Consider the following 14,049-nt stretch of genomic DNA (forward strand, 5'->3'; position numbering starts at 1 on the left):
ACGTATTCTTGCAGGATAAAAATGACAGAATATTCACAGAATATGCATGAGAATATTTGTGCAAATATTGAGTATTGCATGCTAAATAGACAGCGATTCTTACTCCTTTCATTTGTGCACATTTGTTTTGTAATGTCAAATGCTTCTAACCTTTCTCGTCAGCCTCCAGGACCTCTTGCAGCATTTTAAAGGTGTTGGACTGACGAGGCGCCGAGCGGGACTCCTTATTCTCCTGAATCATCTTGTACACCTCCGACTCCGTGTCGAACTTCTGCATGGTAAAGTCGGAGCTTGAACTGCTGTAGAAGGAATAAATAAAAAAAATGTAAATCACTGGCTGCAGGTTATCACGTTCACTAAAGTCATAACCTCGACATCTTGGTGATGTGCTCGGCAGAAAATGTACATTTATGAAATACTTGGGAGTCTGGTTTCACTGAATCCAGAGGAAATGAAGGAAGAGGCAGCAGCTGCTTTTGAGAGGTTGACCTCCGCACAATAAGTCTAGATTGCACATTACAGGCACGAGGCCAAACGGTGTCCAATCGTACATCATTCTCCCAACAGAACCCCGTCAAGAGGCACTGTTCCACTGAGAGTGGAAGCTTAATAGAATGTGTGAAATCTTTGCAATAGAAGAGCAGTTCAATCTTTTCAGCAACCATCATTGTGTAAATGAATTAGAAAGTCCTACTGTATGCCTGACACAAGGCGTGATGGAGAATAACAGACATTGGCTTTGTACCTTGCATCGACACTAAACAGCCACGAAATGACCTCCTGTCAATGCACAGGAGGGGGCAGGCGGCAAGGGGACACTTTCACCTCGGAGTAAATGCTGACAATTAATTAAGAAAGAAAAAAAGAAAAAAAGAACAGTGGCTCACTTTACAAGTAAATTCTTTATCCCAGGTCTGATGGAAAAGCAGTTATTTTTCACAGCTTCTTCAACCTCCGTTCAAGAAACGCATGCATTAAAATCCGGACTGACTGATTATTCATTAGTAAAAAAACAAACACAAAGTATGTTCTCATGTCAGTGTATTTGTTTGGAGGGAGCCGGTGAGTGTTTGCTGTCAGCAGGAACCGGTTGGCCTGGTACACTAGCCGAGCCAGGTGTGGTTTGATGCCTGCCACCTGTAGCCAACTTGTCAGCCGGAGTCAGTCATCTTAACCTGACCGACTCTCCCTCCTGTTGACACACACAACGCATCTGCCCAAACATTTACTCTTTAACGGACACCTCTGCTGTGAAGAATGTGGTCAGAGACAATGACCTCAACCTCCATCATGGAAACTGTGTGACTCAATATGTAAACCTTTTGGAATCACTGCACTACGAGTTAGATTGTTGTACAACGACAAAATCAAGGAGCTTGACAGTGACGTATGTGCAACAAACAAGTTGTGTTGACTCTCTACTGTTGTTCACTGGATCTGAAATAGGTATATAAGCTTTAGTTTGGGCGAACAGGGTAGGAATAGTAGTGCTTTTTACACTATCGACAACTATACTGGAATAGCAAGTCGCATCACATTAAGTTTTAAGGCCTTTGAAGTCTATGGTATTTATGAACTGCAGACATCAGCAAATACTTGGTATCTCTGGTTTGTGCTGCTGCAATCTTCACTTCTCTCTTGTTTCAGGCTTTCTGTCTGTCAAACACATGCGCAGTTGGATTACGGTCAGATGACAGACTTGGCCAGTCAAGAACATTTAACTGGCCAGAGAAAAGAAACTCCCTGGATGCTTTGGTTTGATGTTTAGGATCACTGTCCTGCTGCATTGTCCTATCTAATTGTGGACTATGCACGAAAAGGGACACTTAACAGCTGAAAGTCAGCACTTTGACCTCATAGTGAAAGGTCTTATTTTAATAGAACATAAATAAAACCTTGTGGAAAAAAAAAAAAAAAAAAACTGTCACTGTCCACATAATTATGGACTTCTCTTGTACATGTAACATTCATCAACATGTTCCATATAACACAACATCTCACATGTTCATAAGCTTCATGCTTGGCTGTGTACATGTATTCTTCCTGCCTGCATTACAGCTTCTTACCGCTAAAGGAACAGAGCTGAAAGGGGAGATGGCAAACAGACAAACATGTGACCAAGGCAAACGCTCAGACCCTTCGTCTGAATCACAGAACATGGTTCAAATTGAAAACAGACCTCTAAAAGCACACCCTCCAAGTTCTCCACATGCTCAGCAGCTCCACCCTCAGCAATCCATTTCCATTTTCGCCATCGCTCACCATCCCTTTTGAAATCTCATTCTCAAAGTAAATGGAAAGTCGAGGTCAAATGGCAGGAAAACAAACAGAGGTGAGGGTGAGAGGGGACAGCATGCATCTGAACAAGCAGTCGGGTGCACAAGGATTTGCAGTGGAAGCATTTTCTAAAAAGTATCATGTATCAGTAGGTCATCTGAGAATTGTGCATTGAAATGATGTAACATCTACACAATGTAGATGAATGTGTTGCTGGTTTCCATGCACAGACTTTGCACAGAGCCGCAATGATAAAGATCTAGTCACAGCACATGAGCGTAGCCAAAACATACATCACAACCACAACCAAATTCCAACCACATTTCTCAAACCGTCTTACTTGCAGTACAACAACTAAACCACAGTCGGTACATCCTGACAAAAGAGATCCAAATGACAAAACTCTAAATGACAAGACTCACCTCAAACCGAAAGAAAGAGGGAACAAAGGCAGATAGCGAAGCTATTCTTTCCAGCAACTGTCCCTGTATTTCAATGATGGAGCAACTCTGAACATACAAGAGAAAAATCAATATTAGATGCCTAACACACACACCTCTATCTCAACCAGACGAGACAGAAAAACAAGATTCTAACTGAAAGGTGTGCCTCTGGGCTGAAACTCATTGGACATGCGACATGAAGGGGTGGGTAAATGGGTGTCACTGAGTCTGTGATTGGCTAGGCAGGAGCTGGGAGAGGCTTGGTGTGCAGGCCAGGGGCTCCAGACTGGGGGCCAATCGGGGGGAGAAGCAAAAAAAATCTGACTTTTTGGGGAATATGGGGTGTTTGGATTATGACTGCAGTCGCTGACACGTCATATCACTAGCTGTGGTTACCCAAGGGGGAACTGGGGCCAAAGTCAACCATCCTTCACTGTGAAAACACAGGCACCAGGCTCTCCAGCAGAGCGAGTGGACCACAGAGGATTGTGTGTGAGACTAAGAGAAGATTTTCATTTCTGCCAAGACAAAAAGCTTTGGCGAATGTGAGTGAATCAAAAAAATGTTCAGAGGTCAGCACCTGCACACTATGAACTGTAAAATTACAGCTGCATCACCTCATCAGAGGGGGCGAAGCAGGAAAAAGCAAACTGTAGTGCAGGTGGTGGACACAATATAGTATTTCCCAAAGGCTGAAAGTTCATTTGTTGTTGTCGACTCAGAGTGCAGCTGCAAACAGCTCGAAGCACCAGCGGTCAGCTGCAACACAGCAGTGATTACAAAAGCTGACTCACAATTGTGCACTAAATGAATGCGTTGTGTTGACCGACTTATCAATCCATTTGCACTTTCAACTGACTTTCCACACAGACCTTTTGAAAGGAAGAAAAATAATTACAAATATACAAAGGAATGTTTCCAGAAGAGGCTGAATTCCAAATATGGGTAAAACGGCAATATCATGAAATAACCTCATGTAATCCAACACAATATCCCTAAAAAAAAAAATACTTGTCAGGCTTACGGTGACCATTTTATGTTGAAACAGTGAGAGAGCTGTTGACTCAACCATACTGTAAGTGTATGTAGATACCATTGTGTTAACATTGTGTAAAACAATTCAGAAGTAAATACAGCCTCAAACATTAACTAAATGCTTTTTCCTTTCAAAGGCAGTTATTACTGCTCGTACTAGCTCATAGTGGAAGCTTCTCTTATGGGTTTTTTTCTTTGTGTATGAAATGACTATTGGCAAGAAACAGGAAATGATGATTTGTAGGCTTGAATCTGTGGGTGTAAACCCGTGTGGCCTATAGATGGCACTGAATGACTGCCTGTACAATGTACACACCGTTAGATAGGACACCATCCTGCTACTGCAAATATGTGGAAGCTTTACACTTCTGAAGACTGACTAGTTTTATGGGCTAAAATGGAGAGAAAATATGGAGGTAGCTCTGCATGTAGTGTATTCTGTTGACTGTAGAAACATCTGGTTGTTCGTATTCAAGCATATAATTAAAGCACAATGTGTCTTTTTTTCCCCACTATTCCAATAGTTGCAGTACAAGCAATGACTGATTTGGAATAGCTACTGTATAACTGGTGAGATTTGCAAGATCATATTTCCACTTTATGATTCACTGCAACCAAAGATGAAACTTTAGCGATTAGAGGTTTCTATCCATAGCAGACTGCAGTCACTTTTGCGATGTTTTCATCATGGTGTAAAATTTGGGAGTGGTCTTTACCTGCGACGAGGGGACATGGGTACGTCCCGATCAGTGGGGCTTTGGGGCGAGTAGCGTCCCGGCGGGGTCGGGGTTCTGCTGGACACAGAATTATTCCTGTAGTCTGGAGAGGAGAACTCCTGTGGAGGAAGAGGAAAGCGTCAACGAAAGAACGATTGTGAGTGAGCATGAAAGCCGACCGACAACGCAGCAGCTGAAATCAAGTTTGCACTTCAGAGTTGAGGAATCTATTGAGACAGTGTGTAAGTGCTTAGACCATGATGCAATGGTACTGTAAAAGAAAAGTTACAATAAGAGCTACAGTATGTTCAGTGGAGAGGCCGGAATTCACCAGCAGTATTTCTGGATCGCTGCTCCTCCAAGCAGCGTATTGGCACTGAATAAATGCAGCGTCCTTGTTTCAGTAAGCGCTAAATCTGGAGGGGTTTAAAACATATTCTGACACACTATGGCGGCTGATATATTTTGTCAGGATCAAAACGAGAGAGATTTATCAGAAGACTAAAATCAGCTCCGGATGAAGAAACACTACATACAAAATACCACAGATCCTTTTTACGTCATCGTCATCGATGACTTGACTGAAACCTGGAGAAGTTCTTTCAGTGTAGAATAAACAATAGACTTTGTCATTGTTTGATTGTATGTGATGCCCTGTGCTCTCAAAGTTCCGATTGCATGAGTCACGCCCCAACATTCCTCTACTGCAGTCTGATCAGTCTCAACAGTCACAGCGACCCACATCATTTTGGGTTTTTTTCTTGATTACCATTAATATCAGAGCTGTGCTTCAGCCCCTCAGCTGATGATTGTGTGGCAACAGATGTTTGGCTCTGACTCCAGTGTTGGTCTGATGGGAAAGACAGAGCCAGCATGTACTTCAATGGCTTCCAGATGTTGTGAAAATCTCATAATTATTCATGATAGTTATAAACACTGTCCATCGCCACGAAATGAGGGGAAACATTCCACACAGCCAGAACCTCTTTAAGCCAAACTGAACACTTACAGTACAAACAATAGTGTAATTCAGGAAGGAACGTCTTAGTTATTAAGGGAGTGTTTGACTCTTGACAGAAGAGGGCGCTGCACACCTACTGTACACAAGAAACTAAGATCTCAGCATATGTGCCAATGACATTTTTTTATTGGCGCGGTTCTTAGCAGAATCCAAAAGGCAGAATACACAGTTACAACACTGCGTGCAAAGGTTGATCTATTCAACTTAAATTACGTCAGAGTGCAGGAGTGAGCAACTAGTGAAAGTGACCTCAGGCACATGTTCACACTAAACACTCAGCACACCTGGACTTAGTCTGCACTGCACATAACTCAACCCAGACACTTTTACTGTCAGGAATTCCAACAAACTAATTGTTTTAAACCACAACACTGTCGGGCATCTAATCGTGTCCACCTGTAATACTGACCACTTACTGATCACAGAAAGCATACTCATGCACTGCAACAACATTCAATCTAACAAAAAGGAAGTCTCCAAACACTTTCACAACTCCCAGTTTGCTGGGAAACAAAGCTCTTAGTTTATTTCATGTCTGTGAACAGTCCAGGAAAACATTGTGTTTGAATCAAGCAGCCCACAGACAGCTCAAGGAGCACAGCTTTCACAATTGGGCTCACTGAGTTTTTCTCCCTCAACCGTCAGCTGGCATCGGTGTTGCGCAGGCTCCATCCAAGGGAGAAGCGTCTCCACCCAGGTCTTTCAACTGGTACATGTCTGAGACTCAAGTTTGAGGTGATGCTGGAGCGCCACGCAGACACAGTGGCACTGATTGAGTCAAAGATTTGCGTCTCCAATGCAAGCACCCGCTTCCAATTCAGAAACTCTTTGAACAATGTCTCTGTTCTCAATTGAGTCCAATTTTCCTCTTCTTTTTCCTTAGTGAGTGGGCAGATTAGTGGTGCGTGCCAGGAAGCCTTTACCAGAAATGATCATTGGGACGTCTGCCTGCGATTCCTCCCAGGATAACCACAGGCTCATAAGATCACATATTCTTTATCATCAGAGTACAAGAATAGAGAGATCCATGTCCTCTCCTGCTGTGAACCAATCTCACGGGCATATATACCTGATAGACATACATGCTTTAGGTATTATTTCAGGAAGACCTAGTGAAGCCACACAGTATGTGGAGATGAAATCCACAGTAATGCAAACCAAGCCTTAGTTATGCAAGTGTCCGGCTACTGAATGTAGATCTTCATGCTCTCCAACAGCAGAAGAATTACGGACAAAATCACAACTCTGATCTACGAGACTCAAGAGGAATGCAATGAAGTAAAGAAAAACAAAAGGGAGGAGGGAGAGAGAAGAAACAAGCACTCCACTGTGACAGCAAGAATGCAGCTGTGATTGAGCTCGACCTTAGTAAGTTAAAAAAAAAACGGTTGTCAGCACCACCAGAGCAGTTCCTCCATCACCATCATCCACTCTACAGTCTCCGATGCCAGCCTTTTATAGCAGTAACATGTCACGCTGGTAATGGCCTTAAACGGGGCTCCCCAAAACATCTTTGTTCTAAAATCATCACCGCTCCATTGGAAGCCATCGGACCGTTACACAGCTGATCTCAGGGCTACAATGCAGAATACACTTGGTTAACTGCACCACGTCTCATCCATAAACAAACGTTGAGGGTAGCCCATTATTTTGTCTTAAATGGGGGTATGTTTCAGAGATGGGATAGACCACTGAAGAAAATCAGCCAATTCTTCCTGGTTCCTCTGGCTGGCAAGAGGAGGAAGCTCGGATTAAAGCTGCGCTGAACTGTATTCAGGAGCTCACAGGTCACTTACACAGGATCATTAGGGCAAGTCAATGGTATGCTGTGCTGGTCTTGAGCTGCATAAACAATAACATATCCAACCTAAAAGTCTGTCCCTTTAAGTGTTGCACTTTTGTGAGTAAATTTGTGAATTCATGCAGGTTGACACTCGCACCTCATGTTATTAGGCTCAATCAGCTTCTTGTTATGAGCAATAGGGTACAATACAGACACTATTTTCTGCCAAAGATAGAGCAGTTTGGAATATTTAACATGAGCTCGGTTTGTTTTTCTCACTGTGGATGGGGTTCAGTTGGAAAAAGGTGATGCCACCTGCCATTTCAGTGCAAATCTGATGTTTGCAAATGTTGCTGTTCATCGAATCTGATCAAATCAAACCCACACAGTCCCAATGAAGCAGATTAGCAGAGTTTTTTTAGTGTTAAACTCGTAATAAATAATACCAACGGATTTTCTTTTCCAAACTTTAACTCTGATTAAAGCTTGTTTAGTGAGATAAATGCTTCAAGTTTTCAGAGGCTTTAAAGCTGAAATCTCCATCTTTCTGCAGGATGTGAACGGCAAGACATCTGCAGCAAAGATGGCAGAAGAGTTGTGAAAAGTTGAACCCTGCTGTTTATTTCAACCATCCATCTATCCATTGTGTATAACTGCTTTATTCCTGGAAGGGGCAAGGGGGCTGGAACCTATCCCAGCATGCATTGCGAGAGAAACAGGGTACGCCATGGATGTATAAAGAGAAGTGGATAAAGTGTTCATCCTATGAAAGTTGCTCAGTGGCCCATGAAGCCAAAATGACTTGACTGAATTATAAAATTACCCAGATCTTTCCCAAAGCTTCCGCATCTATGGGTCCGTAGAGCAAGCGCACTAGTGTTTCCTTTAACCCCGCCTCCCAGCTGCTCGGTCATAGGCTCCTTCACATGAACAGGGGGAAGATAATAAATCTGGATTTTGGCTATTAGTGCATTTTACAACTTTTAGGACCTAATGATTTAAATACAGGCTTTTAATCGTTTGTTCTGGGAAATCTTTCTGACTCGAGTTTCAGACGTCTGTTTTTTTAATTTATGTGAAAAAGTTGTTTGAACCCAATGGCATCATGTGAAGGACATGAAAGGTCTAATTTCACAGTTGGGCCGCTACAGAAATTGGCTTCAAAATTCCTGCACTATTCCTGGGTGCTTGAGATCAATGTCAAACTGTGACAGTCAGATTCAGTTTGGTTTCTACATATGAAAATCCAAACGTGTGCTTTCCTTGTTCTGAATGTATTTTTTTTTGTATTGTCAATCAAGACAGGTGGGACCTGACGAGTCATAGCAAGACACATTTCTTAAACAAGAAATAAAAGGTCTCCAATCACATCAATTGTGTCAATTGGTTTGATTTACATCGCTTTAACAATCTGTGTTCATCAGGGATTTAGTGTGTATGTATATGCATACAAAATATCAAGATATGATTTAAGTAAATGACTGATCAAGTTTGACTGGCTTAAGTGCAGGAAAAAGGCTTGGTATTGTAGGGAAAATGGCGGTTAAACTGTCAAAAATGCTAGCCAATCACTCCATCACAGGGACAAGCCTCTGGTTCATTGGCCACTTCAAGACACAAACAAACAAGAGATGGTGAAGAGAAGTGAGGGCAGCTGTTTCATATCAAGGCCCATGGGAGACGTTGGGGACAGTGCCAGTGGAGGAGCCTTCAGTCTGGCTCCAAGCAAGCCACTCCGCATCATCGTCATTACCATCCTGCATCTTCAATTACAGGGCATGGGCCAGCAGCGCACAGGGCCGATGCCTTGGGGAGCCTTTATTTTGGGAAGCTTAATGCTGCTGTAAGAAAGTGCCATAACTGCTCATTCTCCGTCTCCACCACAGACATGACTGCTGCACTACAATGAGGCGGGGGACAGCAGACATCCTGGGCTGGGTATTAATCAGCGCTGTGTACAGCGTTTCCTATCCAGCAGTGTGCATTGGTGGAGGTCCTGAGCAAAGACCCGAGGCTGACTGTAACCTACTCGTTATCCACTGTCACTGATGGACCCTGCCTTGTAATTATGTCTAAGTGATGGTGCATCACTGTGTCCATGTTCTGTAACAAATGAAACAGGATTGTTTTGTATCAAAAATCATGTCATTAACATTCTTCAGCTTTTTTATCGCCTCATTGCAGCTGCTTTACGTAAGAACTCTGACTAAATAATGATAAGACACAACAAGACAAGTGGACTTAGTACAACTCCTATAGAGGCTGCTTCAAGTCATGAGCCCATTTCCTCCATTTTAAATGTGTGTTTTCAAGTCCAACATTTAATATAGGTAGGATGTATAAAGAGGATCTAGTTTTCTAACCTTAGGGCATGCTTAGTTTACCTTTTTTTCAAAATAGGGATGTAATATACTCTTCATATACAGTACCCAGTCCATACAGCACATGGAGTAAGCTTTAGGAGTCAAGCGCAATCTTCTCAATCCTCTATAATGCTTCATACATAGAAATGCTTGGCCCTGGCTTACACTGCAGCATTCAATAACATGGAATAAAATGACAGATCTTCGTGATGCCAGTGCTAATACCTCCCCCTCTCTCCATTCGTTTGCCATGGCCACACACCATCAGACCGCTCCAGATATAAACCATATGTACAAGATTAGAGGCCAAATGAGCAGCAGAGCGATGAAGACAACAGGATGACTGCGACTGAGTATACAGTAATTCACTCTGAAAACTAAATGAAAACACATTGAAGAGTTTACAAGTGGAAGTTAAGAGGAAATATATGGCAAAAACAATATCAGGTCAAAGTTTTTCTGAACTGTAATGTCCACGATTCCTGCAGCTCAGCACATGATAAATATGGATGAACCCGATTGTGTGTGAATTTTAATGGCACAGTGAGTACAGTGAGATTTCTGAGAGAAGCCAAAGCCGTCTCATGTGATCATAGTGTAGGTGGTCTGAGGGAGGCGCGCTCTCTCACACTCACACACACACACACACACACACACACACACACACACACACACACACACACACACACACACACACACACACACACACACACACACACACACACACACACACACACACACACACACACACACACACACACACACACACACACACACACACACACACACACAAAGTCAAAGACATTAGGAGGAATGAATAAGAGTCTGAGCGTTTATTTATCCACAAAGGGTGCTACAAGCAACACATTTTTCATCCCTATTAAATTCTCCACAAGGCTCCAACCGGAGCAGCATATCAAGCTCATTAGACATCTGGAGTTCATTAGGGTTGAACTGAAATTGCTGTACTTCGTGGTACTTTTAATTTATAGTCACCGGGTTGCTTCTTCTCAGTTGTATAAAGCAAAAAAGGTTTGTAACATTCAAAAGAAGCTGAGAAGTGTGCTGATCAAACCAGTCTTAAGTTAGGCGGTCAAGATATGATGCCACTTTTAAAAACAGGTCGTCAGTGACAATCCCTCCATAAAAGGTGATTGAGCTCTAATGGTTAGTGAGCCTGACGACACGACAACTGCAGTAATTAGACAGAAACCAACTAGTATGTCTCACTCTGGTTTCAGAAGTACAGTAATTCTACGGTGTAACATAGTGCTAGGACTTATAATGCAATACAACATGATGGAGTGCAGCCTAATACTCATTTCTACAGGAATTTCAGCGAATGGCTAAAACATAAATCTAAAATGTCAGCAAGACATGCATTTATGGGTTCTCAGTGTAGTAGAATTATTCTTCAGTGTCATTAAACCAACTTAACAGCTATGATTTATGACCAACATGTAGCGTTAGAAACCATTACCCTAAAATGTAGGTGTTGTCCTGTGTATAACAAAGGGGATATACAGTTTGCTGACATGTCTGTTTTTACTGGCATGAGCACACTGACGGGCAGTTATACATGTCGTTTCCTTGACAACTTTTGGAATGTTGACATACCGTTTAACCACCTTCGTAAGCAGCACAAACTAGTAAAAAGGCCCATCTCTCCCGGCCAACGTTTCCCCATAAAACTTGCAGGGCTTAGTGTCCCCATGAGTGCACCCAGGGGCCCGAAAAAGCTCGGGGAATCAAAAGTGCCCCAGTTTGCTTTTCCACTCCAGGGGAAAGAAAAACAGGGCGAGCTGATCAATCAGTGGGGTTGAGGAGAGGCATGCCGCCCGTGCAGTGGCCACAATGGACCCCAAGCTAAACGGCTACGAGTCCATGTGAAAAGGCCTCGCACTGTCCAGTCACAGAGCTCACTGTGCAGAGAGGAGGAAGAAGAAAACATCGCTCTACTGTGACCACGGCCAGCACCGCTCCCCTGACACTGGCTTGGCTTAGCACAGCACCGGCCTGCCAAACCAAACAACAGCCCGACTCATGTCAGACCTGGAATGGTACATCATTCCAAGCAATCATCCTCAAAGATGCGATATGCACGTCTGTATTTAAGGCTGGAGGAGAAGCCACTCAACAGGTGAGGTGCATTTATCTCCAGTCCTGAAGATAAAAACATTCTAATAAATAAAATTCTTAACAAACAGTACGTGCGTTACAAGATTTTCACATAATTTAAAAACATAAACTTAGTTCTATTCCTACATGCCAAGTCTTTATTTGTGCTCCAAAGGGATGACCACAGCTTTGCACTCCAGTCCACCACAACCTCCAGAATAGAGCAGGACAAAGCCAGCCGCTGGCATGCAGGCTGCAAGGAGAATAGTGGACAAAGTAATGTATGGGATGGAGGATGTGTGGAAGGATACTTACCATGCCCTCTCTGGATAAAGAGATCGGTGACACATGTCACACAGCCAAGGTCACTCCACCCAATTTAGCATAAAGAGGAAAAGTTTGGTCTGCACGGGTGTCACCCTGCAGGAGCTGGCCATCCTACGCTAGGAGTGATATTTATAAAGAAACCACCCTATGCCAGCACAGGATCAGGCAGCCCACTGAGGCAACCCTCAGGAACCTCAAAGTGCAGCAACTGCAAACCCAGACATGGAGCCTGGTCCTAATGGCCCAGCGACGGGTCATGTCTCATGAAAAGCAGTTGGGTTTTGGCTCTGCTAATCGCAACAGAGATCCCGTTGTGGTCATTCCTTGATGATATAAACAGATGCTCTGAATCATGACGGTGGCGGTTAGTTCAGATACAATCTCATGCCCGGCTTCGCAGGAATCTAGGATGCCCTTGCTATTTTTGTGAGCTAGTAGATATCAAAGTCCAGTCCGATCATGGCATGACAAAAACAGAACTACAAGTTACAACTAATAATGTGCATCAATGGCACTTTAGAATCAAAAATGGAATGAACTACCTTATTCATACAGGGGCTTCCAACACACGTCTATAACAATGCATTTTATATCTCCGTTTTCTTTGCATTTGTCTGTCCTCTTAAGGTGGTCAAAGGTCAGGGTAAGCTGGATGAATGCTTCCTGTAACAAGGACTTACACCCACACCCACACCTTTTGATTAAAAGGTCCCTTTCCTTATTCAACAAACAACCCTTTAGAGCTCTTGAATGAATGTTTTTCAGGAAATAGATACAGTGCATATTGTTCAAGTGGCCAATTGTCTACAGAGTATGGGAAATGTAAAGGTCAATACAGACATTCTTGCCTCGAGGGGAAATTGTTTTACAGCCAAGTTTAAAAAGGTAATGACAAATACAAACATTGGACGCACCAATCACAAACAAGAATCTAAATTAATCCACAGACACTACACATGCATGGTCGTGTAAAATATGGAGAAAATGCCAAAATTCTTCAATGAAGTGCATTCAAGTCAAGTGCTTTTGTATATGAAAGACATGAAGCGCAGAGATCATTTTTAACCAAGCAATTAAAATCTTATTAGCTACACACACACACAGCGCATGTGTGACAATATGAAGACAGTCTGGACTCCATGATGAGGCACAAAGTACATTGCTGGGTTTGAGCAGGATGGTATGATGGCTTAAGTACAGTTTGGGAATGCCATCAGGTTTCCATGGTGTCCACCCCAAACCCCGTCTCTTCCAGCTCCCATCACACAACGACAGGCCTTGTGACGCGAGGGAAAGAGCAGCACCAGCCTTCCACAGCTTCTGCCATCACAGCCACTATTGTACACAGGCTTTTTCTCAGGACATCCAACACCCTGGAAAATGATGGATCCTGTTGCGCATCCCACTCTCCTCACTCAGGGAGCCAAAACAAGGGTGGAAAAGCCTTTTAGGAGCTTTTTTCTGAGCGGCTGATCACCTGATACAGCAGCACTCTGCACCTCTCAGGCAGGACAGAGGCCCTTGTCATGGAGGCTCCACATCTTAGCGCTCACTGGGCTGCTGTGTTCCTGCCAGCCCAAGCAGCATAATGCACCATGTACTCATGGCAAACCTCTTCCCAGCCATTTCCCCCACGAAAAGCTCTGAAAGAACTCCACTCACTAATCACAGCACTGCGGCGAGAGGCTCGTCACCACTTTAAAACCAGGGTAGACATCCCTTGGAGGATGGGGGGTCAGCCAAAACCCAAAAATCTCATCCACTAGGCTGGATGATGGTAAACACTGAGGCTGTCGGGCACAGACGGCAGAGCAAGCAATCCAAGTCAGCTTTAAGACCAGAAGAAGTAGGAAAGGGTGGACAAAGCAGTGATTAAACATCTCAAATTGCAGTCTTCTCAAAAAATGTAGTTTGATATTAATTCAAACATACTGAAGGAACAGTTAAAAAAAAAAGAAAAATGCCA

The 14,049-nt window shown here is 43.3% G+C and overlaps 1 protein-coding gene across 2 annotated transcripts in view; it reads right to left on the minus strand.

The window, feature by feature from the left end:
* The window catches only part of pdlim2 (PDZ and LIM domain 2 (mystique)), a 33,968-nt gene that overhangs the window by 2,552 nt on the left and 17,367 nt on the right, over positions 1 to 14,049 (minus strand). For both annotated transcript variants that reach the window (XM_079160521.1, XM_079160522.1), the window contains exons 7-8: positions 4,472 to 4,590; positions 151 to 299 (exon numbers count right to left, since the gene is read on the minus strand). In XM_079160521.1, coding sequence (XP_079016647.1) covers positions 151 to 299; positions 4,472 to 4,590 — 268 coding nt within the window. The remainder of the gene's footprint in view (positions 1 to 150; positions 300 to 4,471; positions 4,591 to 14,049) is intronic.

The sequence above is a fragment of the Pholis gunnellus genome (assembly GCF_910591455.1).
Source record: "Pholis gunnellus genome assembly, chromosome: 6".
Lineage (NCBI taxonomy): Eukaryota > Metazoa > Chordata > Actinopteri > Perciformes > Pholidae > Pholis > Pholis gunnellus.